Source organism: Microcebus murinus, chromosome 29 (assembly GCF_040939455.1).
Source record: "Microcebus murinus isolate Inina chromosome 29, M.murinus_Inina_mat1.0, whole genome shotgun sequence".
NCBI lineage: Eukaryota > Metazoa > Chordata > Mammalia > Primates > Cheirogaleidae > Microcebus > Microcebus murinus.
In genome coordinates this window covers 15,762,395-15,788,650 of record NC_134132.1, presented here as the reverse complement: position 1 = coordinate 15,788,650, position 26,256 = coordinate 15,762,395, and the positions used below count along the sequence as shown (strand labels likewise).

At 47.7% G+C, this 26,256-nt stretch overlaps 1 protein-coding gene across 5 annotated transcripts in view; it reads right to left on the bottom strand.

Moving 5' to 3' along the window:
* BMP2K (BMP2 inducible kinase) overlaps positions 1 to 26,256 on the bottom strand; it is a 76,752-nt gene that overhangs the window by 7,022 nt on the left and 43,474 nt on the right. For 2 of the 5 annotated variants that reach the window (XM_075998680.1, XM_075998682.1), the window contains exons 10-15: positions 21,392 to 21,552; positions 19,397 to 19,554; positions 18,466 to 18,546; positions 17,311 to 17,483; positions 14,561 to 14,718; positions 6,587 to 6,700 (exon numbers count right to left, since the gene is read on the bottom strand). In XM_075998680.1, the coding sequence (XP_075854795.1) occupies positions 6,587 to 6,700; positions 14,561 to 14,718; positions 17,311 to 17,483; positions 18,466 to 18,546; positions 19,397 to 19,554; positions 21,392 to 21,552 (845 nt within the window). Of the gene's footprint in view, positions 1 to 6,436; positions 6,701 to 13,503; positions 14,719 to 17,310; positions 17,484 to 18,465; positions 18,547 to 19,396; positions 19,555 to 21,391; positions 21,553 to 26,256 lie in introns of those variants that run through there. The other 3 variants (XM_075998683.1, XM_075998681.1, XM_075998684.1) reach the window with 3 other exon arrangements.

Here is a 26,256-nt window from a genome sequence, read left to right as displayed (position 1 = left end):
AAACTTTCAGATTTTTTTTTTTTTTTTTTTTTTTTTTGAGACAGAGTCTCGCTCTGTTGCCCAGGCTAGAGTGAGTGCTGTGGCGTCAGCCTAGCTCACAGCAACCTCAAACTCCTAGGCTCAAGCAATCCTCCTGCCTCAGCCTCCCAAGTAGCTGGGACTACAGGCATGCGCCACCCTGCCCGGCTAATTTTTTATATATATATATCAGTTGGCCAGCTAATTTCTTTCTATTTATAGTAGAGACGGGGTCTCGCTCTTGCTCAGGCTGGTCTTGAACTCCTGACCTCGAGCGATCCTCCCGCCTCGGCCTCCCAGAGAGCTAGGATTACAGGCGTGAGCGCCCGGCCCAGCTTTTTATGTATCCTAGCAAGTTGCATTTTAATCAGTGATACTAAAGCAAGTTGACTAGTTATGCCGTGATTTAATAAACAAATGTCATGCAAAAATCTATGTGATCAACTAGCAACTATAAACAAATCTTAAAAGGGTTAATCAATTGAGAGAGATTATTTCAAATGCTGTTCCCCAAAGTAGACCGTCAGTCAAATCATTAAGTGATTTTTAGTGAAAAAACTCAAAATAGTGAATACATTAATATATTTCACGTATGTATAAGAAAATATGAAATAAAATTTTATTTATTTATTTAGAGACAGAGTCTCACTGCATTTGCCCTGGCTAGAGTGCCGTGGCGTCAGCCTCGCTCACAGCAACCTCAGACTCCTGGGCTCAAGCGATCCTCCTGCCTCAGCCTCCTCCCGAGTAGCTGGGACTACAGGCATGAGCCACCATGCCCGGCTAATTTTTTCTATATATATCAGTTGGCCAATTACTTTCTTTCTATTTATAGTAGAGACGGGGTCTCGCTCTTGCTCAGGCTAATTTCGAACTCCTGACCTCGAGCAATCCGCCCGCCTCGGCCTCCCAGAGTGCTGGGATGACAGGCGTGAGCCGCCGCGCCCGGCCACAATGTCCTTACTCTTAGTCCAAACTCAAAAGCCAAAATTTGTCGTCAATGCCTAAAATGACAATCCTCAGTCTCTATTTTCATATATTGTTAATAGTAGGCTTTTAAACACATACTTCATAAAAATGATGAGATTTCAGTTCTTGCCGTGCTAGTATAAAAAAAATATTGCAAAATACATATTCTCAAATCAAATGAATGAACCATCATAAACTATATCAAAAAATGCAAAATATCAGGCCGGGCGCGGTGGCTCACGCCTGTAATCCTAGCTCTTGGGAGGCCGAGGCGGGCGGATTGCTCAAGGTCAGGAGTTCAAAACCAGCCTGAGCAAGAGCGAGACCCCGTCTCTACTATAAATAGAAAGAAATTAATTGGCCAACTGATATATATATATAAAAAATTAGCCGGACATGGTGGCGCATGCCTGTAGTCCCAGCTACTCGGGAGGCTGAGGCAGGAGGATCGCTTGAGCCCAGGAGTTTGAGGTTGCTGTGAGCGAGGCTGACGCCACGGCACTCACTCTAGCCTGGGCAACAGAGCGAGACTCTGTATCAAAAAAAAAAAAAAAAATGCAAAATATCTAGAAAATATCAGATGTTTGCCTAGGACTGTTCCTATTCCCAGTCTTCCAATCGGGTTTCCACGTAGAAGGCAGTTGTTCTTTTAGTTTTAAGGCAGGCAGTACATTTTTAATCCTGTAAGAAGCTTCCAGTGTCCGGGAAATTTTGTTTGGGTGTTCTTCCCTTGGCTGTCGGATTACAGAGGATCAATGGCTTGGAACTGCGATTGCAATTACGAGCCTTCTGCTGTCTCCCCATGTGGGGTAGAGGGAGGGAGACTGTGGGACCCTCAAGTTCACTCATTTACAGTGAAAAGACTCAAAATAGTGAATACATTAACATATTTCCCTTATGTGTAAGAAAATATGGAATAAAACTTTCTTTAGAGTAGTAGCTCAGGTACACACTGTTTTTTCCACTTTAGAAAAGAACAAACATTTTTCAAGATTCAGTCCTGTCATCCCAGCACTCTGGGAGGCCGAGGCGGGAGGCTCGCTCAAGGTCAGGAGTTGGAGACCAGCCTGAGCAAGAGCGAGACCCCGTCTCTACTAAAAATAGAAAGAAATCAATTGGCCAACTAAAAGTATACACAGAAAAAATCAGCCGGGCGTGGTGGCGCATGCCTGTAGTCCCAGCTACTCGGGAGGAGGCTGAGGCAGGAGGATCGCTTGAGCCCAGGAGTTGGAGGTTGCTGTGAGTGAGGCTGACGCCACGGCACTCACTCTAGCCCGGGCAACAGAGTGAGACTCTGCCTCAAAAACTAAGTAAATAAATAAAACAAACATTCAGTGTTGTGGATTTAATTATTACTGCCCTACTTTTAGAGCCCAGACTCAAAATCATAGACTCTCACAAGTGGAAGAAACTTCAGTGATTGTGTAATTAATCATCATCTAAACTGTTACGCTCACTCAAGGGTACTGAGTTTGACTACCAGAAAAGCCAGAATTCATTCAGAGCCAAATCCAGAAAATAAAGTGAAGGACTTAAGACAAATGGCGCAGATGTGGGCAGATTCTGGCCGCCAATCACGCTCCGGAAACTCGCCACGCTTCGCCCAAGGACTGTGGGTTTGGGAGGAGGCCTTACCAAAATCTGCACCACTTCTCAGGAGACAGGCCACGGGAGGGGGTGTGAGTTTAAGGAGACAATCACACTGGCTGTGAACACTCTTTCCCCGCCAGATTAAAAATGGCATAAAAGTGTCATTTCTATTAAGTTACTCACATTACTGTAGATTTTTATTTAATAGGTTAATGCTCTTTTTATTTATTTATTTATTTTTTCCGAGACAGAGTCTCACTCTGTTGCCCAGGCTAGAATGAGTGCCGTGGCGTCAGCCTCACTCACAGCAACCTCCAACTCCTGGGCTCAAGTGATCCTCCTGCCTCGGCCTCCTCCCGAGTAGCTGGGACTACAGGCATGTGCCACCATGCCCAGCTAATTTTTTCTATGTATTTTTAGCTGTCCAGCTAATTTCTTTCTATTTTTAGTAGAGACGGGGGTATCGCTCTTGCTCAGGCCGGTCTCGAACTCCTGACCTTGAGCGATCCTCCCGCCTTGACCTCCCAGAGTGCTAGGATGACAGGCATGAGCCACCGTGCCCGGCCCAGGTTAATGCTTTCATCTATTTTTTGTTAGTGTTTATAGAATAGAGTTTAGAATCAGACAGAGCTGGAGCTATACTCACGAACTGTGACCTCATGCAAGTCACTAGCCCTTTTTGAGACTTAGTTTCCACTGTATACAGCCGAATTCATAAATGTTAGCTATTACTGCTGATTATCCTGAAATTCTTCAAGAATTATACATTCGAACCCACGGGAACAAACAATACACCTCCTTCTGCCTTATAAAATGAGCCAGCATTTGGACTGACAATCTGCACAAGTTTACGTTCCAACAAATATTTACTACCGTGTTTCCCCAAAACTAAGACCTCCACATACGATAAGCCCCAGCAGGATGTCTAAGCACATGCTCTACCCTGAAAATCAGCCCTAGTGATGGGCGTGGCTATGAAAATCAGTCCTGGTGGTGGGCGTGGCTATGAAAATCAGCCCTGGTGATGGGCGTGGCTATGAAAATCAGTCCTTAGTGGTGGGCGTGGCTATGAAAATCAGTCCTGGTGATGGGCGTGGCTATGAAAATCAGCCCTAGTGACGGGCGTGGCTGCGCAGCGCATCTGCACAACCCATGCGTGTCGTCACGGAGCGGGAAAGAACACGAGCAGCCCTTCTCATCCGCCCCGTGAGAGCTCTAGTGCTCGACAGGAGAGATCGGGGCCGGTGGCTCTAAAGGAAACAGAGTCGCAAGACACCCAGGATGGGATTCGGGGTCTGGAGAGTGAGGATGATGTTCCAGAAGAAGACGACTTCACTCTGTTTGAATCAATGCAGATGGTTGTGCCGCACTTAAAAAAAAAATAACACATCCCCTGAAAATTACCCTAGGGTGTCTTCTGGAGGAAAAATAAATATAAGACCCTGTCTCATTTTGGGGGAAACATGGTATATATGATGTGATCTTCCCGATCCCTAAACCCAATTTAAATTCCCATTAGACAGTGAGACCCACAGGGTGGCTGTCTAGGATTTTGGGGGAGAGAAGAAGTTCACTAGACCTAATTGAAAATGAAATGCAAAGTGAGAAATCTAAAACTACAGTAACCCGGCTAATGTGGCCCACATGTCAATAAAACTCTTCAAATGCAATTTTAGAATTTCACAGAACCTTCATATGTTTCAGAAATTGTGGGTGTTTATCGAGTATTCTACACTGTGATACTGCTCACAGAGACACACACCCTTGTGCTGGTAGACACGGTAACAGCCAAACAGGCCCCCTGGGGAGAGGGAGGGGTATGTGTGGCAAGACTGGGAATGTGGTGGTGGCTCTCGCCTGTCATCCTCCCACTCTGGGAGGCCAAGGCAGGAGGATCCCTCAAGGTCAGGAGTTCGAGACCAGCCTGAGCAAGAGCGAGACCCCCATCTCTACTAAAAAAGAATAGAAAGAAATTAAGTGGCCAACTAAAAATATAGAGAAAAAAATGAGCCAGGAGTGGTGGCGGATGCCTGTAGTCCCAGCTACTTGGGAGGAGGCTGAGGCAGGAGGATCGCTTGAGCCCAGGAGTCTGAGGTTGCTGTGAGTGAGGCTGACGCCACGGCACTCACTCTAGCCTGGGCAACAGAGTGAGATTCTGTCTCAAAAAAAAAAAATTGTAAGGAACACTAGATTCAGGACACTGGTTTTTCTTAAATGCATGTTAGCACTGGACATAAAACGTACCAAATTCTTAACACCATTCTGCCACACGATTAAACTCATTTTGTATTCAAGTAGCATTCTCTATATGGCTTGCGTAAAATTAATTCTGTTCAGTCAACTCTCAATCTCAGATTCACACTGAGGAGTGTGAATCTGTACGGAGTCATGATTTCTTATATTCGATGGATGGCATTAGGTAGTGATCAGATTGGCTACTGCTCGGGATTCAAAGACAAAGGACTCAAGATTCCAACCCTCAATCAGCTTAAAATGTAACACAGTTAAACACTCACGGTAAAAAGTTAAACAAAGTAACAGCGGCAATCAAGCTGAGTCTGGGAACGTGTTGCTGACTACGAAACCCCCAGGGCCAAATTCACAGTCAGTCCAAGGACAAGGCCAGACACTGAAGCTCACTGCAGTTCTCGGGACTCCACTGTTCATTTCCCCCCAGGGTTCCTCCAAGCAGCTGCTAAAGAGCCAAGAATCTGGGAGGCCGAGGCGGGAGGATCACTCAAGGTCAGGAGTTCAAAACCAGCCTGAGCAAGAGCGAGACCCCTGTCTCTACTAAAAAATAGAGAGAAATTAATTGGCCAACTAAAACTATATATACAAAAAATGAGCCGGGCGTGGTGGCGCATGCCTGTAGTCCCAGCTACTCGGGAGGAGGCTGAGGCAGGAGGATCGCTTGAGCCCAGGAGATTGAGGTTGCTGTGAGCGAGGCTGACGCCACGGCACTCACTCCAGCCCGGGCGACAGAGTGAGACTCTGTCTCAAATAAATAAAAATAAAGATCCAAGCAGCAGTCATGCAGGTCCCTGCCAATCTGAGGATGGGGCAACTCCCTCTAGAGGATGGGAGAGAGCCAGTGCCGAAACTGCTTTCTGTCTGCCACAGCTAGATCAGGACCTCAAGCCACTGAGCATTCGCTCTTCCGAGCTTACCAAGACTGTTCAGAGGTGGCATAACTAGAAAATACCACTTTTGTAAGCTAGGGCATTGGAGGCGTGAGGAAGCGGCTGTGCCAATGATTGCAGATGCACGCAGCGAGACATCTTCTGTAGTTAATGACGGCGTGTCAACCACGACAAGGGCATCCTGAAGGCGGAGAGCAGAAAATGGCAAGACTGTGGACGGCTTCCAACAAACGGCAAAGAGAGAAACGCAGGCACCCTGGAAGCAACTGAAGCAATCCTCATTGCTGTGCTGTGTGTTATGAACAACCCAATCTGAATGCTGAAAGCCGTTCCATGTAACCCATCTGAAATGCTACGTACTTGATTCTCATTGTGACTTTGTAAGTTTTTTTGTCTGTTTGTTTGTTTCTTTTTGATACAAAGTCTCACATTCCTGCCTGGGCTAGAGTGGCTGACGTCAGGCTAGCTCGCAGCAACCTCCTGGGCTCAAGCGATCCTCCTGCCTCAGCCTCCTCCCGAGTAGCTGGGACTACAGGCATGCGCCACCACGCCCGGCTCATTTTTTCTATATATATTTTTAGTTGGCCAATTAATTTCTTTCTATTTTTAGTAGAGAAGGGGGGGAGGGGGTGTCTCGCTCTTGCTCAGGCTGGTCTCGAACTCCTGACCTCGAGCGATCCTCCCGCCTCGGCCTCCCAGAGTGCCGGGATGACAGGCGTGAGCCACCGCGCCCGGCCCGAAATAATCTTCTATTCAACTTTCTGTAACACCTGCTTCTTATTGTCACTCTACACTAAAACAAGACTTTTGTTGTTATTCTCGCGTACATTTTTTTTAATGACGGCGATGACATCACATGTGTAACTTGCCTGGGTGGGAAATGAAAGGAACAGAACCGAAAGGGTCTTCCGGAGGCCGGTGGCGTGGAGCAGAGAGTGGGTCTACGCTCTTATCTGAGGGGGCTGTCTCCTCCTCCAGCCTGTCTGCAAAAATAAGACGGAACAAAATAAAAAAATAAAATAAAATAAAAGTGGTCTTTCAACCAAAAAAAAAAAAAAAGTGGCATGCAGCATAAATAAAAGCGAAAATTAAAGTCACAGCCCTTTTCAAAAATATTCAGATTGAGAGTCCGCTAGGACGAGCTTTAGGGGGTTGTCATAATGAGGTTCATAGATATTTGTTGTCGAAAAGGCAAGACTAACAACACGATCGGTGCCAGGTTCCACTCGATACAATTAACCTAAAAATCTAACAAAATAACTTAAGTCTGGTCCACGGAAACACTAGCTATTTTTTCAACCTGTAACACACTGGACCTGAACTCAAAAGCTTACTACAGAGAGACATATTTGGGTAAACCTTCTCCAAAAACACATAGAGAAAAAATATTGCAAATGGTCGTTCATCCATAAAATAGGTAAAACTCCTATTTCTCAATAGCAATAAGGATTCACTGTATTTCATCATTCGTTCCTCATATTACTTTGCATTATTAGCAAATCATTCACAAGCACGCATACACACACACAAAGACACAGATGAAAACCAAGTTTATTCGTCCATCCAACAAATATCCGAGCACCTAGGCAACTGGCATGTAACATCAAATAAAACAAAGACCTCTGTTTATGCGTTGGCATGAAGAAACAATAAACTAAGAGCCCAATAAGAAACATAACACGGTATGTTAAAAATGAAGCCACTGGCCGGGCGCTCACGCCTGTCATCCCAGCACTCTGGGAGGCCGAGGCGGGAGGATTGCTCGAGGTCAGGAGTTCGAGACCAGCCTGAGCAAGAGCGAGACCCCGTCTCTACTATAAATAGAAATTAATTGGCCAACTAAAAACATATATATATATAAAATTACTTAAGCTCAGGACTTGTGGAAAAATAAAGAAAAAATAAATTTAAAAGAAAGAAAAAAATAAAAGAAAAAGAAATTTAAAAAAAATATATTAGCTGGGCATGCTGGTGCATGCCTGTAGTCCCAGCTACTCGGGAGGAGGCTGAGGCAGGAGGATCGCTGGAGCCCAGGAGTTGGAGGCTGCTGTGAGCGAGGCTGATGCCACGGCACTCACTCTAGCCCGGGCGACAGAGTTGAGACTCTGTCTCAAAAAGAAAAAAAAAAAATTCTATTTGGGACTTATTCTGCCTCCTTTTCCGGCCTCTAAGGTTGGATCTTTGGCCCACGGCTGTTCAAAGAAACCCAGTTCACGCTCAGGCTGGCCTGTCCTCAAGAATTCTGCGGGTGGGTCACACCGGTCTCAACTGGGTTCTCAGGAGCTACAGGGAGGGGAGCGGGGGGGATCCTAACAGAACTGGAACTCCCCGTAAATACACCTGTAACTTTGGAGAGAGCGTCAAGTCCAAGCAGAGTCCCGTGGCGGCGATTCTCGCACTCGAGGCGCGTGTCAGCCACCTGGGGCTGTGCTGGCACGCAGGCTGGGGTCGGGTAAGCGTGGGCCGGGCTCTGAGACTCTGCACAGCAGCCGGCTCCCAGGTGACAGCGAGGCTGCCGCCCAAGCAGCAGGGGCTTCAGAAGAACAGGCCCTGGAGCCCACGGTCCCCGAAATACCTTAGGGCCAGGCGTCCTCAAACTGCGGCCCGTGGGCCACGTGCTGGCGTTTTTGCCCGTTTGCTTTTTTACTGCAAAATAAGGCATGTGCCGTGTGCGTAGGAATTGGTTCATAGTTTTTTTTTTTAAATGAATAGTCCGGCCCTCCGACGGTCTGAGGGACAGTGAACTGGCCCCCCTGTTTAAAAAGTTCAAGGTCGGGCCGGGCGCCGTGGCTCACGCCTGTCATTCCAGCACTCTGGGAGGCCGAGGCGGGAGGATCGCTCGAGGTCAGGAGTTCAAGACCAGCCTGAGCAAGAGCAAGACCCCATCTCTACTATAAATAGAAAGAAATTCATTGGCCAACTAATATATATAGAAAAAATGAGCTGGGCATGGTGGCGCCTGCCTGTAGTCCCAGCTACTCGGGAGGAGGCTGAGGCAGGAGGATCGCTTGAGCCCAGGAGTTGGAGGTTGCTGTGAGCGAGGCTGACGCCACGGCACTCACTCTAGCCTGGGCAACAAAGCGAGACTCTGTCTCAAAAAAAAAAAAAAGTTAGGGTATTAAGTAGGGAACGTCCAATTTCCTTAAGTACTAAGTTTGACGGTTGATATCTCTGACATTTTTTGTTGTTTTTTTTTTTATAGAGTCTCACTTTGTCACCCAGGCTAGAGTGAGTGCCGTGGCGTCAGCCTCGCTCACAGCAACCTCCAACTCCTGGGCTCAAGCGATCCTCCTGCCTCAGCCTCCTCCCGAGTAGCTGGGACTACAGGCATGCGCCACCATGCCCAGCTCATTTTTTCTATATATATTAGTTGGCCAATGAATTTCTTTCTATGTATAGTAGAGACGGGGGTCTCGCTCTTGCTCAGGCTGGTCTCGAACTCCTGACCTTGAGCGATCCTCCCGCCTTGGCCTCCCAGAGTGCTGGGATGACAGGCGTGAGCCGCAGTGCCCTGCCGGTTTTTGTGTTGGTTTTAATTGTGAAGGTACGTCCTCATGCTTTCCAACGAATGCTTTGGCTTGTGATTATCTTTCAAATTATTTTTAGAGCAATTTTCGTGAAACCATGGATGAGTCAAAAATGCGTGTTATTTTTGGATGTGAGTTCTGTCGTGGAACCGGGACAGCGCATGTGTCTACGGCAACCGATTGGATGAAATGGTGAGCATGCTTGCAATTAAGCAGCCGACACTGGTCAATAAAAACGGGTCATCGTATTATCCTGCATTGAGCTTGAGCCCGTTATCCGAAGTGAGGCGACACAGGATCAGAAGAATGGGCTCCACGTGCTCTCGCCATCAAATTGGCACTGACCGATCAACACCATGGTGCTCAAAGGGTGGTGGTGTTCTCCAGGGATTCGGGGGTTGGGGGTGTAGACCCACATTTAGGGATGGGGTGAGCATTGTGGAGGGGAAGGGCATGCTTCTAACCCTTGCTAGGGAGAAGCTGAGATATAAAATGTAACCAAAACGTTCGTACTCTCATATTTTCTTGAAATAATAAAAAAAAAAAGAGGTCAATCCTCTTGCAAGAAAACATAAGTAAACACATGGAGATACTTCTATGCTAACTTCGATTATCCAATTATTTCAAAACAGAAACCTCAATGAATTCCTAATAAAATTGAACCATGTTTTCATTGTTCCACAAAACAGTTTTTCAACAAAATATTTTTTAAAAACAATCCGGATTTCTACAGTTCATATGATAATCTGGGTCTTAAGACAAAATACAAAATAAATATACCGTGTTTCCCCAAAAATAAGACAGGATCTTGTATTTATTTTTTCTCAGGAAGACATGCTAGGGCTGATTTTCAGGGGATGTGTTATTGTTTCCAAGTACGGTACAACCATCTGCACTGATTCAAATACAGTGAGGTCGTCTTCTTCTGGAACATCATCCTCACTCTCCAGACCCCGAATCCCATCCTGAATGTCTTGCGACTCTGTTTCCTTTAGAGCCACCGGCCCCGATCTCTCCTGTCGAGCACTAGAGCTCTCACAGGGCGGATGAGAAGGGCTGCTCGTGTTCTTTCCCGCTCCGCGACGACACGCATGGGTTGTGCAGATGCACTGCGCAGCCACGCCCATCACTAGGGCTGATTTTCATAGCCACGCCCATCACCGGGACTGATTTTCATAGCCACGCCCACCACTAGGGCTGATTTTTCATAGCCACGCCCACCACTAGGCTGATTTTCCTAGCCACGCCCATCACCAGGGCTGCTTTTCGGGGTAGGGCTTCTATTGCACACATGCTTAGACATCCTGCTAGGGCTGATTTGATGGGTAGGGCTTATTTTCAGGGAAACACAATACGTTAATTTTTTAATTACCTATAAATAAAAACGAATGAAATGGTTAATGTAGAGTACTTTTCAAATACAGTTATCCCTAAAATGTACTTAAGTACCATTTTCAAATGATTGGTTTCCTTTAGATTAGAAAAAAACTTGAGCTTGATTTGTCCAATGTAAGAAACTTACCTCCTTCTCCCTTTCCAAACAACTGTGTTGATGAATAAAAACAATATCTTTATTTTTATTTATTTATTTTTTGAGACAGAGTCTCACTCTGCTGTCCGGGCTAGAGTGCTGTGGCGTCAGCCTCGCTCACAGCAACCTCCAACTCCTGGGCTCAAGCGATCCTCCTGCCTCAGCCTCCTGAGTAGCTAGGACTATACAGGCATGCGCCACCACGCCTGGCTAATTTTTTCTGTATATTTTTAGTTGGCCAATTAATTCCTTTCTATTTTTAGTAGAGACGGGGTCTCGCTCTTGCTCAGGCTGGTTTGGAACTCCCAACCTCGAGCGATCCTCCCGCCTCGGCCTCCCAGAGTGCTAGGATGACAGGCGTGAGCCACGGCGCCAGGCCCAACCATTAATTTTCATTGCACAGTCAGTCTTCCACTGAAACTCTTAAGGTCCTGGGAGAAGTCTTTTGCCCATTAGCACAATATAAACCCTATCACGGGCTGGGCATGATGGCTCAAGGATCACTGGAGCCCAGGAGTTGGAGGTTGCTGTGAGGGAGGCTGACCCAACAGCACTCCAGCCCGGGAAACAGAGTGAGACTCTATCTCAAATAAACAAATAAATAAAAATAAACCCAATCGCACAGATCCAATACTCTACACCTTACTTCTTGTGAATGAAAAGGTGCTAGAGATGAATGATTACAGTTAAGTAAAACTTTGGGAGGAAATCTTCCCAAACTACATTCTATACATTATTTACAATCATAAACGTTATTAAAGACATTTCACCCCTTGACCCCCGATAACCATGACTATCAATTATTACGAGAAAAACGCGACCCTTTTCCATCCCCCCCGTCATTTGCCAGTCCTGCTACTGACGTGTTTGATCGCAGAGCCGCTTCTACTTTGATTTTTTAAAATTGCCACTGAGAAACCTGGTAATTCAGATGCATTTTTTTTTTTATTTTATTTTTTTTTTGAGACAGAGTCTCGCTTTGTTGCCCAGGCTAGAGTGAGTGCCGTGGCATCAGCCTCACTCACAGCAACCTCCAACTCCTGGGCTCGAGCGATTCTCTTGCCTCAGCCTCCCGAGTAGCTGGGACTACAGGCATGCGCCACCACGCCCGGCTAATTTTTTCTATATATATTAGTTGGCCAGCTAATTTCTTTGTAGTTTTATTAGAGACGAGGCTCTTGCTCTTGCTCAGGCTGGTCTCGAACTCCTGACCTCGAGCGATCCCCAGCTCATTTTTTTCTATATATATATATATTAGTTGGCCAATTAATTTCTTTCTATTTATAGTAGAGACGGGGGTCTCGCTCTTTCCCAGGCTGGTTTCGAACTCCTGACCTCGAGCGATCCTCCCGCCTTGGCCTCCCAGATTGCTGGGATTACAGGCGTGAGCCACCATGCCCGGCCCAGATGCAATTTTTAAATGCTAGCTGAAGGCCAAAAACCTAAGGTCAGAGACTAGAACTTCTACAGCGTGATAAGGAAAGGGAAAGTGGCATTTACTTATGGAGTGCCTGGACTCAGTCAATTATTTCACTGAATTCTCTTGACAACCCTGTGAGGTAACACCATTATTCCCAGTTTATAAATGAGCGAGTGAGACTGACAGGAGTGGAGTGACTTAACTGAAACGGCAGCCTAGTTAAGTTTCATCTGAGGGATCAGAATTCTTGTTTCCTGGTACTACGGGCCCAGTCAAGCGCACAGCCTGTCGGCAGGGATCTATCTCAGCAGCTCCGGGAACGTGTTGGGTGGTTTTCCAAGTGGCTGAGGTTGCTTCCAAGTCTGACCTCCTCATCAAGTCCCTTTTGTACTATCACTTGGAACTTACTATCTTTCTTTTTTGAGACAGAGTCTCACTCTGTCGCCCGGGCTAGAGTGAGTGCTGTGGCGTCAGCCTCGCTCACAGCAACCTCCAACTCCTGGGCTCAAGCGATCCTCCTTCCTCAGCCTCCTTCTGAGTAGCTGGGACTACAGGCATGCGCCACCACGCCCGGCTAATTTTTTCTTTATATTTTTAGTTGACCAGATAATTTCTTTCTATTTTTAGTAGAGACAGGGGTCTCGCTCTTGCTCAGGCTGGTCTCGAACTCCTGACCTCGAGCGATCCTCCCGCCTCGGCCTCCCAGAGTGCTGGGATGACAGGCGTGAGCCACCACGCCTGGACGGAACTTACGATCTTTCTGTGACTAACTAATAGTGCAATGAAGTCTGAATGCTCTTTGGCACACACACACACACACACAGAAATGCATGCACAAATTACACGGTTGTCTGATCTTGAAGTTTGAAAGCAAATAGCTGGTGAAGAACTTTACATGCCAAACCCAATTTTATGAAGTTATTGCACTACAGGCACATTCACACGCTGTTCTTGCCTGTGCTAAGTAAATGAAACGTGGGTGTCATTACAAACTTTAGGGAGATTAGAACAACACATAGTTATAACATACAAAATAACGCAAACGCTTCACCAGTTCCATAAACTGATTTAAGCATATTTTACCCAAGGAGTTGAGAACACTCATATAGCAAACCCTGTCACGACAGATTAAAATCAATACCATGTGCTTTAAAAATAACCATTCAGATATAATGATTTGGTTACTCCCTATATACGCCCCCACCCCCGCCGTCCCTCTGAAAGAAAAGATACATTACTGCCTTTTTTAAAACCTCACTTTTGGGGCTGCTCAACATAAATTCTAGGAAAAAATGCCAAACAAAATAGTTGTGGTTTAAAGAAAATTTTTTTTAATAAGGTTAAGATTGGTTTTACCAAAGTCAACAAACCTTTATTGAGGGCTCAGAACTCATTTTTGTATCTACAGGGTAATCGTCAGTTTAAATCTTCATCATCATCATAAACCAATATGCAAGATACAAATTTAAATCCCAACAACTATTCTTACAGGAATTCGGGGCATTTATAAGTTTTACATAAAATATGCAGAGAAACAAAGCATTTCATCTATTAAATGTTGTCGTAAGGCCGGGTGCCTAGATGAAATAGAAATCGGGAGCTACAGAGCAAGGACCGTTAAGACCTTCGTCTCACATGCAAAAGGTGGAAGAGTGAGGTTTCTGCTCCTATTTCGCAACCCCCTCGAAACACCCAAAACCCTTTTCCAAAAATAAAAAGAAAAAAAGAACATTTGCAGAGTGCATGTGGCACAGCCTGACGTATATGTGTTAGTTAGTAGTTTAAGGAGAGGCAATGATTCCAAGGAAAAACGTGGAGATAATCTGATCGCAAGTGACAAAGAATTTATTTGACTTCTGCTGTGGCAGGACGACAGAGCAGCTGTCCTTAGTCACCTCGGATCCCGAAACATTAACATTAATCAGGCATTGTCAAAGGGCACCTCAGACCCACAGGATTTTCCACCGAATGCGCAAGAAAACAGAGCCGCAGAACGGTTCGGAGGAAGGTGAGACGATAAATAACATCTCCCCCCCCCCTTTTTTTTTTTTTACTTGAACATCAATTTTCCTCGTTTTGGAGATACTGTGAATTTAGGGTCTGTAAATATACAGTATTTTAGTGGTAGGCGCGTACCAGCCCACTGTCGGCAATCTTGGATGTGACGGCTACCATGGAGCGGTGGGTTTCCCGCGCACACAGACGGTCTGGCTGGGTCTGTGAAAGGCGGCGGCCCGGACTTCGCCCTCTAATGCACAAAGAGAATGTTCTACGCACCACCCTCAGAAACGGTCTTTGGCCTCACTGTTAATCACACAGCTGTCATTTTACTGGGAAGCAAAATAAGCCTTCAGGTGTCCCTTACTTGATCTCAGGAGGTCGAACTCTCGGTCCAACAGCTCCTCTTCTGTTAGCTTGGAGAAATTATCCTCTCCAAAGGGGTTCCACCCTGACATGTCGGGCGGGTTACTGATGCTCTTCTGGTTTGCGAAGTTTGCCACGGCCTCTTTACCGGCAGCTGGCCTGTGGTAGAACAGTTGAGAAAGGAACCGGGAGAAGAAAAAAATCAGAATGAAAACTGACAGCGCCCTGGGGTTCATACTTTATAGATGCTCAGAAGATGAGATCGCCGTCATTTCATTACGGTGGGGTGGGGTGGAGAGAGAACCCGTGGGGTCTGAATCTTCTCCATAAGGGACACCAGCTCCACGACCACCCACAGAACGGTGCATTGGCTGTGCACCCTCGGGCAAGTTCCTTAACCTCCCTGGGCCTCAGCTTCCTCATGTGTAAAAAAGGAATGACAGTATCTACCTTTATGGGGTGTGAAGGGAAGAAAATGGTGCCTAGCAAAAATATAAGCAGTCAACAAATACTAGCTGTTATTGTCACAGTGAACAAGCTTCAAAGTGAAAATCAGTTACCGAGTTTCCCCGAAAATAAGGCAGGGTCTTATGTTTAGTTTTCCTCACACACCCCATGGCTTATTTTCAGGGGAGGTGCTATTTTTTCTTAAGTACGGTACAACCATCTACATTGATTCAAACACAGTGAAGTCGTCTTCTTCTGGGACATCATCCTCACTCTCCAGACCCCGAATCCCATCCTGAATGTCTTGCGACTCTGTTTCCCTTAGAGCCACCGGCCCCGATCTCTCCTGTCCAGCACTAGAGCTCTCACGGGGCGGATGAGAAGGGCTGCCCGTGTTCTTTCCCGCTCTGCGACGACACGCATGGGTCGTGCAGATGCGCTGCGCAGCCACGCCCGTCACTAGGGCTGATTTTCATAGCCACGCCCCTCACCAGGGCTGATTTTCATAGCCACACCCCTCACCAGGACTGATTTTCATAGCCACGCCCATCACTAGGGCTGTTTTCGTGGCCACGCCCATCACCAGGGCTGATTTTCATAGCCACGCCCACCACTAGGGCTGATTTTCATAGCCACGCCCATCACTAGGGCTGTTTTCATAGCCACGCCCATCACCAGGGCTGATTTTCATAGCCACGCCCATCACCAGGGCTGATTTTCATAGCCACGCCCATCACCAGGGCTGATTTTCATAGCCACGCCCATCACTAGGGCTGATTTTCATAGCCACGTCCATCACTAGGGCTGATTTTCAGGGTGGGGCGTCTCTTGCGCACAGGCTTAGACATCCTGCTGGGGCTTGTTTTATGGGTAGGTCTTATTTTCAGGGAAACACGGTGAATAGGTATAGTAACAGTCGTGCGGTACGTGTGGCTGGAGCCTAGGCCGCACAGAAGGTCTGGGTCCCTGACCATTAGCGGCCGGGTATGGAATGGTTTCTACCAGCCCTCCTCCGCCTTTTGGCTGAGACCAAGTGTAGTATCTCTTCTAATCATCAGTTTGACTGCTTCTACCACAGCTCTAAACACGTGACTTCACAGGACTGGAGTATATCAAGTCTTAGTTTCATAGATAACCAACTCATTATTTCCCAGCCTGGGGTATACAAGATGACTTTTTTTTTTTTTGAGACAGTCTCACTCCGTTGTCCAGGCTAGAGTGAGTGCTGAGGCGTCAGCCTGGCTCACAGCAACCTCCAACTCCTGGCCTCAAGCGATCCTCCTGCCTCAGACTCCTCCCGAGTAGCTGGGACTACAGGCATCCGCCACCACGCCCGGCTCATTTTTTCTATATATTTTTAGTTGGCCAATTCATTTCTTTCTATTTTTAGTAGAGACGGGGTCTCGCTCTTGCTCAGGCTGGTCTCGAACTCCTGACCTCGAGCCATCCTCCCTCCTCAGTGTCCCAGAGTGCTCGGATGACAGGTGTGAGCCACCGCGCCCAGCCTATACAACATGATTTTAATGATAAACTAATTTTTTTAATTTTAATAGTTGCACAGAAAATAGAAAAAAGTACTTATTGCGACGTATCAAAGCTGTGATTCCCTGAATGGTTTCAGCACAGATGGGAACAAAGCAGCAGCACCGTAGCCACTCACACAAGTCAGAGGTAGGACGAGCACCTTGCGAGCCTGTGTGTGTCTCAAACCTTGGGCACCCAGCTCGCTATAACTGATCGGAAGTTTAGATAGCATATATGCTACAGAACACTAACACAAATACTTTCATACGAGACGTCTAATTCATCGTTCCATTCTCATCGGTGACATGACTCAGCTTCTGGAAGTTCAGACAGTCTTTCAGAACAAAAAGTATACATAAGTATGTACGCTATGTCAGCGAAGACTATTGAATGCCTTTGGATTTTCCAACTAAATACACTAGATTTAACTGATAATTTTTGCTGCTAGCCAGGTGTGGTGGCTCACGCCTGTAAGTCCCAGTATATTGGGAGGCCAAGGCAGGAGGATCGCTTGAGGCCAGGAGTTCGAGACCAGCCTGGACAACATAGTGGGATCCTGTCTCTACAAAACATGGAAAATGAGCCGGGCGTGGTGGCGCATGCCTGCAGTCCCAGCTATTTGGGAGGCTGAGGCAGGAGGAAAGCTTGAGCCCAGGAGTCGGAGGCTGCTGCGAGCGAGGCTGACGCCACGGCACTCACTCTAGCCCGGGCGACAGAGCGAGACTCTGTCTCAAAATAAAAAGACGTGTAACCAGAGCAGGGAAACGACAAGATACTTGCCTACTGGCAGCGTGCGAGAAGTCCGTCATGGTCCCGGCCTGAGCGGGGAGCGAGGCCGGGCAGGGAACGGAGGCCGGCGAGAACTCCCGCGGGGAGGCGAGGCGCTCGGGGGAGGCCAGCTGGCGCGGGGGGAGCACCTGCTGCTGCAGGGACGCCTGCCGGTGCTGCTGCATCTGGAAGAGAGAGGGCGCCACGCAGGCTCAGGCTCCCGTCCCAGAGCACACGCCCGCCGGCCGCTGCGTCCCCCCTGCCCAGTGTTGGCGACCGGACCCGAGCCCTGAGAGACTGGGGCCTGCAGGGGCAGCCGGGCTGCTCCAGAGCTGCAGCAAGATGACGTGAACCCGTCCAGGAAGCTGCAAAGCCAGGCTCACTTGGCCAGATCAAAAAAAAGAGAAAGAAAAAGAAAATCCTCCTTTAAATGTTTTAAGAAAAATAGGGTAGCTTAAAGTGACCGGTGCGGCGGTTGCTGTAAAAAAGGTCAAATCATCCTCTGAAGCAGATGCGCTGTCCCGTAAGTTCCACCGGGTACTGGCGAACGGGGGAGGCATGACTGGAGGGCACGGACAAGAGTGGCCTCCCTCACGCTGCGAGACCGGAGAAGCACGTCCATCCGCCGACTGCAGCGCGCCACATTCAGGCACACGGTTCCCCGCAGCTCAAAGCTGCCTGAGGCCGGGCGTGGTGGCTCGCGCCTGTCATCCCAGCACTCTGGGAGGCCGAGGCGGGAGGATCGCTCGAGGTCAGGAGTGCAAGACCAGCCTGAGAAAGAGCAAGACCCCGTCTCTACTATAAATAGAAGGAAATTAGCTGGCCAAGTAAAAATATATAGAGAAAAAATTAGCCGGGCATGGTGGCGCATGCCTGTAGTCCCAGCTACTCGGGAGGCTGAGGCAGGAGGATCGCTTGAGCCCAGGAGTTGGAGGCTGCTGTGAGAGAGGCTGACGCCACGGCGCTCACTCTAGCCCGGGCGACAGAGCGAGACTCTGTCTCAAAAAAAAAGAAAGAAAGGAAGCTGCCCGAGAACTTATGACTGGCTTTGATGAGACACATGCAATCAACTCCCTCGAACTGACTCTGAACAACACTGTTTACACCGTGCACTGCAGCACAAAGCTGTGCACTCAGAGACATCCCCGGAAATCATCTGACATTTACCATCGCAGGATACTGGGATGCAGAAGACGGCGGCTGGTACGCTGAGTGCGCCAGGAACTGCTGCTGCACCGCGTGCTGACACTGCAACGACAGAGACACGCCTGTCAGCCCGGGTGCCGCAGCTCCCGCCTGTCACCCCAGCGTGACAGGTGAGGCCGAGGCGGGAGGTTCGCTCGAGGTCAAGAGTTGCAGACCAGCCTGAGCAAGAGCGAGACCCCCCCGTCTCTGCTGTAAATACAAAGAAATTAGCCGGACAACTAAAAACATATATAGAAAAAATTAGCTGGGCTGAGGCAGGAGGATGGCTTGAGCCCAGGAGTCTGAGGTTGCTGTGAGCGAGGCTGACGCCACGGCACTCACTCTAGCCTGGGCGACAGAGCGAGACTGTCTCACAAAAAGAAAAAAAAAAGAAAGGGAGGCCCAGAAGGGTCAGACAGCCAGACAGCACGCCCAAGGCGATTCAGCCAGGTCACGGCAGAACCCGACCCAGACCCCGGCCCAGGGCATCTTCTGAAGCGACACGAAAGGCCAGGGCCCTTCCCCCGAGTCCTGCCTGTTGTGGTCAGCGCCCGTGCCTTCCCCCACGCCGCCCGGTACGCCTTGGCCACCAGCCGCCGCCGCGCCCTTGCGTGGGCCCGCCGCGTGAGAACGCTCGCGAGGGTTTCCTCATCGGTCCCCAAGTGCGCGCTTATCCAATCTAGGAGCGTCTTGGATGCGTCCATGGGGTTCTCTTACGCTTGAAGCTGGGGCGCGGCGGGGTGGGGGGCGGAGGGGTGGCAGGGGTGATATGTGTAACCCTAACAATATCTGTACCCCCATAATATGAGGAAATAAAAGGGAAAATTATAAAAAAAAAAAAAAAAGAGGCCCACGCACAGAAGGGAAGGCACCGACAGGCAACGCGCAGGCGCCGGCACCCCGAGGGACTCACCTGCTGGGCGTAGGCGTCCTGGAGCAGGTGCGGCTGCTGCAGCCTCCAGTCCCCCTGCTGCAGCTGCTGGAGGACCCTGTGCGGCGGCGGGGGCAGGGGCGGCTGGGGAGGGCCCTGGCCCAGCACCGCCTCGGGCCCGCTCCCGGGTCTGGGCGCCCCTGAAACGGGTTTCCAAGAGCCCGACGTTAAGAACACGCTGATGGTTTCAGTGGCGCGGCCGGATGCCAGACACTCATTCCAATCGTCGATTAAGGCGGGGGGGTCCTCAAACTTTTTTTATTTTACACACACACATATATATGTTAGTTAGCCTATTAATTTCTTTCTATTTTTAGTAGACACAGGGTCTCGCTCTTGCTCAGGCTGGTTTCGTTTTTTTTTTTTGTTTATTTTGAGACAGAGTCTCAGTCTATTGCCTGGGCTAGAGTGCCGTGAGCGAGACCCCTTCTCTACTAAAAATATAAAAAATCAGCCGGGCGTGGTGGCACATGCCTGTCGTCCCAGCTACTCGGGAGGCTGAGGCAGGAGGATCGCTTGAGCCCAGGAGTTGGTGGTTGCTGTGAGCGAGGCTGACGCCACGGCACTCACTTTAGCCCGGGTGACAGAGGGAGACTCTGTCTCAAAAACAAACAAACAAACAAACAAACAACCAGTAATAGCGGTTTATAGTTAACATTTCTTAGGGAAATTATCAGGTATTACATTAAGTAGTCATTAAGCCTCACGATGACACGATGAGATGGACAGTAACATTTTTACAGGCCGGGCGCGGTGGCTCACGCCTGTAATCCTAGCACTCTGGGAGGCCGAGACAGGAGGATCGCTCAAGCTCAGGAGTTGGAGACCAGCCTGAGTAAGAACAAGACCTCTGTCTCTACTAAAAATAGAAATTAATTGACCAACCAAAAATATATAGAAAAAAAAAAATGAGCCGGGCGTGGTGGCGCATGCCTGTAGTCCCAGCTACTCGGGAGGGAGGCTGAGGCAGGAGGATCGCTTGAGCCCAGGAGTCTGACGTTGCTGTCAGCCTGAGCAACAGAGTGAGACTCTGTCGCAAAAAAAAAAAAAAAAGAAAAAAAGAAAAACAGATTTTTATAGATATATTACTGAAAAATGGAAAAATCAGGTTCATGAGACTCAAAGTGTAGGCGCTTAACCATCCAAATTGGAAACATTTTCACATTTAGAAGAATAATTTTCCTCAAAATCAGATGAGAGGACAAGCTGTTTCTTTTTTTTTTTTGAGACAGAGTCTCACTCTGTTGCCCAGGCTAGAGTGAGTGCCGTGGCGTCAGCCTTGCTCACAGCAACCTCCAACTCCTAGGCTCCAGCGATCCTCCTGCCTCAGCCTCCCGAGTAGTAGCTGGGACTACAGGTGTGCGCCACCATGCCCGGCTAATTTTTTCTATATATATTAGTTGGCCAATTAATTTCTTTCTATTTATAGTAGAGACGGGGTCTCGCTCTTGCTCAGGCTGGTTTCGAACTCCTGACCTTGAGCGATCCTCCCAGAGTGCTGGGATGACAGGCGTGAGCCGCCGCGCCCGGCCCGAGAGGACAAGCTCCTACTTCATGATGTCCGCGTGGTTCAAGACAACTTCCCCTGTCCAGGCTGCAGGCTCAGCGAGAAGACACGCAACTCGGGAAAGCTGCCGTCTCCACTTCCCCTTCTCCAACACAACGCAAGAGTTTTCTGCAGCCCTGGACTTTATTAACCAACCTCAAACCCTCAGAGTTGGTGGCTCTCGGATAAGAATTTGTATTTTTTTTTTTTTTTTTTGGTACCTTACTTCCCTATTGCCAGTCACCTCCACCTCTGCCTACAACTTTAGGAAAACAGTGGAGTTTATTAGACGTAAGTAGAAAAGTTTCTTAAATTATCTGCTCTGTAATTTTTAAGTTTGCTGGCAATGTATGCCCCCAGGAAACCGAACCATACAGGTCTTGCTTTCGTTAACTTTTATAAAGGGGACGGGCTGGGCAGGGCTGCGTTACCTTTCGGCCTGTGGTTGCCAAATTCACCGGGAACAGGGACTTTGACAGGCGTTGCCGAGCTGGGAATGGCCAGCACGCTGGGAGTGCCAGCGGTGGAGTTGGCCTTTGGTCTCTGTCTTGGTGCGATTGAGGTTTCTGTTGGTCCAATGGCATCTGTTATTCTACGACAGAAGAACAATTTCATTCCAAATACTGGGGTCATGTCTAACTCACTGCCCGTTCTGCAGAGCATGTTAAGTCGACAGATGCATTTTAATTATTGCCCATCACGACGCTAGTCCTCTTGGCTCCCTCCTAAGTCTCGCTCCCAGGTAGTCAATGTTTAATGGAGATAGGAAAGCAGATAAAACAAAACTAACCATCGTCCTCAAAATAGTACCCTACCAATAAAGCTGGCAGAGAGAGTATAGCCCCAGACACTGTTCTTAAGGTGATAAAATGATACTGAAAGGAAACAAACAGAAAACTTTTCCTACTGTTTTAGACAAATCTGAGAGACAGCTCTGTGAATCAATAAGAGAAATAAAAATAAGAAGCAACGAGAAATCTTCTATCCTAGCTTAGACTCGAGGCACTTAAAAAAACAAACTGCGCTGCGGCATGTAAAACAAAAGCAGCCAAGACATTTAACAGGTGCAAATGCACGCTCACGTTCAACCTCTTGAAGCTTTAAGTTCTCTTTACTTAAAACACTGAGTAGAAATTATACAAAACTCTTCCCGTGAGGACTTAGTTTAGGCCCCAGATGTGGCTGGTGAAGCGATCAGCACAGTTTTGAAATCAAGAGACAGTAAATATAATTTGAGAAGACAAAGACATTTGCTTTTCTTTTTCAAAGAAAAAGGCAAGTAGGCCGGGCGAGGGGGCTCACGCCTGTCATCCCAGCACTCTGGGAGGCCGAGGTGGGAGGATCCCTCAAGGTCAGGAGTTCGAGACTGAGCAAGAGCGAGACCCCGTCTCTACTAAAAAATAGAAAGAAATTATCTGGACATCTAAAAATATAAAGAAAAAATTAGCCGGGCATGGTGGCGCATGCCTGTAGTCCCAGCTACTCGGGAGGCTGAGGCAGGAGGATCGCTTGAGCCCGGGAGTCTGAGGTTGCTGTGAGCTAGGCTGACACCACGGCACTCACTCTAGCCTGGGCAACGGAGTGAGAGACTGTCTCAAAAAAAAAAGAAAAGAAAAGAAAAGAAAAAAGCAAGTAAAATATCAGCTTTGCTATCTATAACTTACAAAAACTCAAATACTTTTTGATAGGGCCGTATGTTTGCTTTCCAACAGGATTTGCAATGAAACCTCTTTATTAAGTTCCCTTTCCACATTTTCAAGTGATTCAATCCTTAGGATTTTTACACATATGACTTATCAAGCACACATCTGCATCTACCTACAGCTTCGCAGAGTTCCTCCCTGACATCTAGGTGCACCACAAGAGGGAGCCCTGTAACAACTATTTTTCCAAAACAAGTGAACCGGAATCAAAAGATTTTAAAAAAATCAGAAATATACTGTATACACACGCTGGTTGTTGAAAATAAGCATGTATACTTTAGATGAGATGGAAATGACACCATTGATATGAAAATTGAACAAACAGGCAGTAAAAAATCATATATACATATAACAAATCATATCTCATTTTAACGATAATCAAGAATGTATCGACTTCAAACTCTTGATGTGGCATTATAAAGCCAATGCTGTACTGCATAAGTTCAGGTGATTTGGGGAAAATACCACATATAACAAATCATATCTCATTTTAACGATAATCAAGAATGTATCGACTTCAAACTCTTGATGTGGCATTATAAAGCCAATGCTGTACTGCATAAGTTCAGGTGATTTGGGGAAAATACCGTATACAATCTGTTTATCTATTCTTTATTAGCAGGTGGTACAGGCCAGCCCTAACTTGTTCCCGGCCTAAATTGCTCTTTAAAGGTTCACAGCACACATAAGCATGACAAAAGCTCTTAAAAGCACATTAAGGGTCTGCAGAGTTTGTTCGATCTAAGGCCTCCTAATCTGTTCTGCCAACGTACGGATACCTGTCGCACATTTACTGACACCCAGCAAAACAGCGCACGACACCCTGCTTTCGGGGAACTTACAAGATACTCAGGAAGGCACGGCGCACGGCAAAAATAAGACAAAGTGACAGACAGGAGAAACACTGGTCGCCAAGCTAGGGCCGTGGAGAGGTTCTCGGAGGAGGAGTCATTTTACCTTCGGCCTGACTCGGCTAGAGAAGGTTCCGGGTAGGAATTGGGGTTTACGGTTTTTAAAATAAAATCCGATTCCACTGGACAGTGAAAAAAAGAAGCGAGGCATTCCGTGTCAAGGGACGGGAAGAAAACGCCTGGACTTGTGAGGCAAAAGGAAGACACCGAGTGGACCAAGGTCAAAGAGAGGGCAGAGCGATCGCTGCGCACACGCTGCCGCCCGGCCTCAGTGCAGGACTGCACCGTCCCAGTGCCGTGCCTCTGCCTCCTTGCTCTTCCTCCCCCTCTCGCTGTCACCTCGACAATCGGCCCCTAACTCAGACCCTCTCTCCTGCTTAAAATCCTTCCGTGTTTCCATCTGCCATTCTCAACATTTCCGTCTTTAAGATACATGCTAGACAAATTTCACGTGTCCCAAGAGCAGGTGCAAAGTTTGGGGAGATGGAAGGAAACTTTTTTTTTTTTTAAGGCAAGAGTCTCACTCTTTCATCCAGGCTAGAGTGCCGTGGCATCAGCCTCGCTCACAGCAAACTGAAACTCCTAGGCTCAAGCCATCCTCCTGCCTCAGCCTCCCGAGTAGCTGGGACTACAGGCATGCGCCACCACGCCCGGCTAATTTTTTCTATATAGTTTTAGTTGGCCAATTAATTTCTTTCTATTTATAGTAGAGACGGGGGTCTCGCTCTTGCTCAGGCTGGTTTCGTGCTCCTGACCTCGAGCGATCCTCCCGCCTCGGCCCCCTGGAGTGCTGGGATTCCAGGCGTGAGCCACCTCGCCCGGCTGGAAGGAAACTTTTAAGAAGTAAAGCAAGGAGCACCACAGACTGAAGGCAAGGCAGTTGGATCATACCCACATAACAGCTTTTTGAAAAGATGTGAATAATGAAGCTAGCTATTAAAAGATCTCTCACCCCCAAAATATGCCTTTTACAGGGGAAAAAATTTAATTTTTTTTAATATCAAGCCTGGGACACATTCAGACTTTTAAAGTTTTCACTGATACTATTCATAAAGAATAAATTTATATGTTGACCAATAAGCTCCAATGAGCCCTATTTTGAATATATATATAATGTACAGATTTAGCATACTATAAGCACTTTAATTTTAAATAGCACTATTTCATTGGCTTAAAATTTTATCGCTATTTCTTGTGCCATGGCGAAAAGACACTTAAAGTATCATTCTTGTCCGGCCGATTACTGTTTTGTTTTTTTTTTTTTAAATCAGCACCTATCTTCTCAAAGATTTAATTATCTGCAAATTACAAAGAACACAAGTAAGGGTGAAATTCAACTGGCAAACCCTACAGTTGATTCATGATCACCGCTGGGCTGTAGCAGCAGATGCTGAGGAAAGCTGTGAGGTGGGAAAGACAGCTGCCGGTCACACTGCATTCCTGAAGTTAGAGGTAAGGTCGATCCTTCCTCTCTCTCCCTCCCCTTCTCGCTCTCTCTCAAGAGAACCTTTTGAAACTCAAGTGGACGAAGATCTTTTTAGAGCGATGCCACGTGTTTTTAAAAACCAAGTCATGCACAAATGTTTTCGCAATTTAAATGCGTGACAGGCCACTGGTAACGCCATTTGTAACACCACACCAAGCCCCAAATGGTAGAATTTACAGGAAGGTGGAAGATTCACTGGGACTCCCAGCCAAAGTCCAGATTTCTCAGCATGATGCAGAAACAAAGACGCCCATTTCCAGCATCTATCGTGTTTCCCCGAAAATAAGACAGGGTCTTATATTAATTTTTTCCTCCAGAAGACACCCTAGGGCTTATTTTCAGGAGATGTGTAATTTTTTTTTAAGTACGGTACAACCATCTACATTGATTCCAAAAGAGTGAAGTCGTCTTCTTCTGGAACATCACCCTCACTCTCCAGACCCCGAATCCCGTCCTGAATGTCTTGCGACTCTGTTTCCTTTAGAGCCACCGGCCCCATCTCTCCTGTCGAGCACTAGAGCTCTCACGGGGCGGATGAGAAGGGCTGCTCGTGTTCTTTCCCGCTCCGCGACGACACACATGGGTTGTGCAGATGCGCTGCGCAGCCACGCCCATCACTGGGGCTGATTTTCATAGCCACGCCCATCTCTAGGGCTGATTTTCATAGCTGCGCCCATCACCAGGGCTGATTTTCATAGCCACGCCCATCACTAGGGCTGATTTTCATAGCCATGCCCATCATTGGGGCTGATTTTCATAGCCACGCCCATCATTGGGGCTGATTTTCATAGCCACGCCCACCACTGGGGCTGATTTTCATAGCCATGCCCATCATTGGGGCTGATTTTCATAGCCACGCCCACCACTGGGGCTGATTTTCATAGCCACGCCCACCACTGGGGCTGATTTTCATAGCCACGCCCACCACTGGGGCTGATTTTCATAGCCACGCCCACCACTGGGGCTGATTTTCATAGCCACGCCCATCACTAGGGCTGATTTTTCATAGCCACGCCCATTACTGGGGCTGATTTTAGGGGTAGGGCTTCTATTGCCCATGTGCTCAGACATCCTGCTGGGGCTTGTTAGATGGGTGGGTCTTATTTTTAGGGAAACACGGTAGATACCAATCCAGCCTCAGTTCACTTCAGCGCAGGCCCCTTCTGCTCCGGCCTGGTCACGTCACAAGGGCCCTG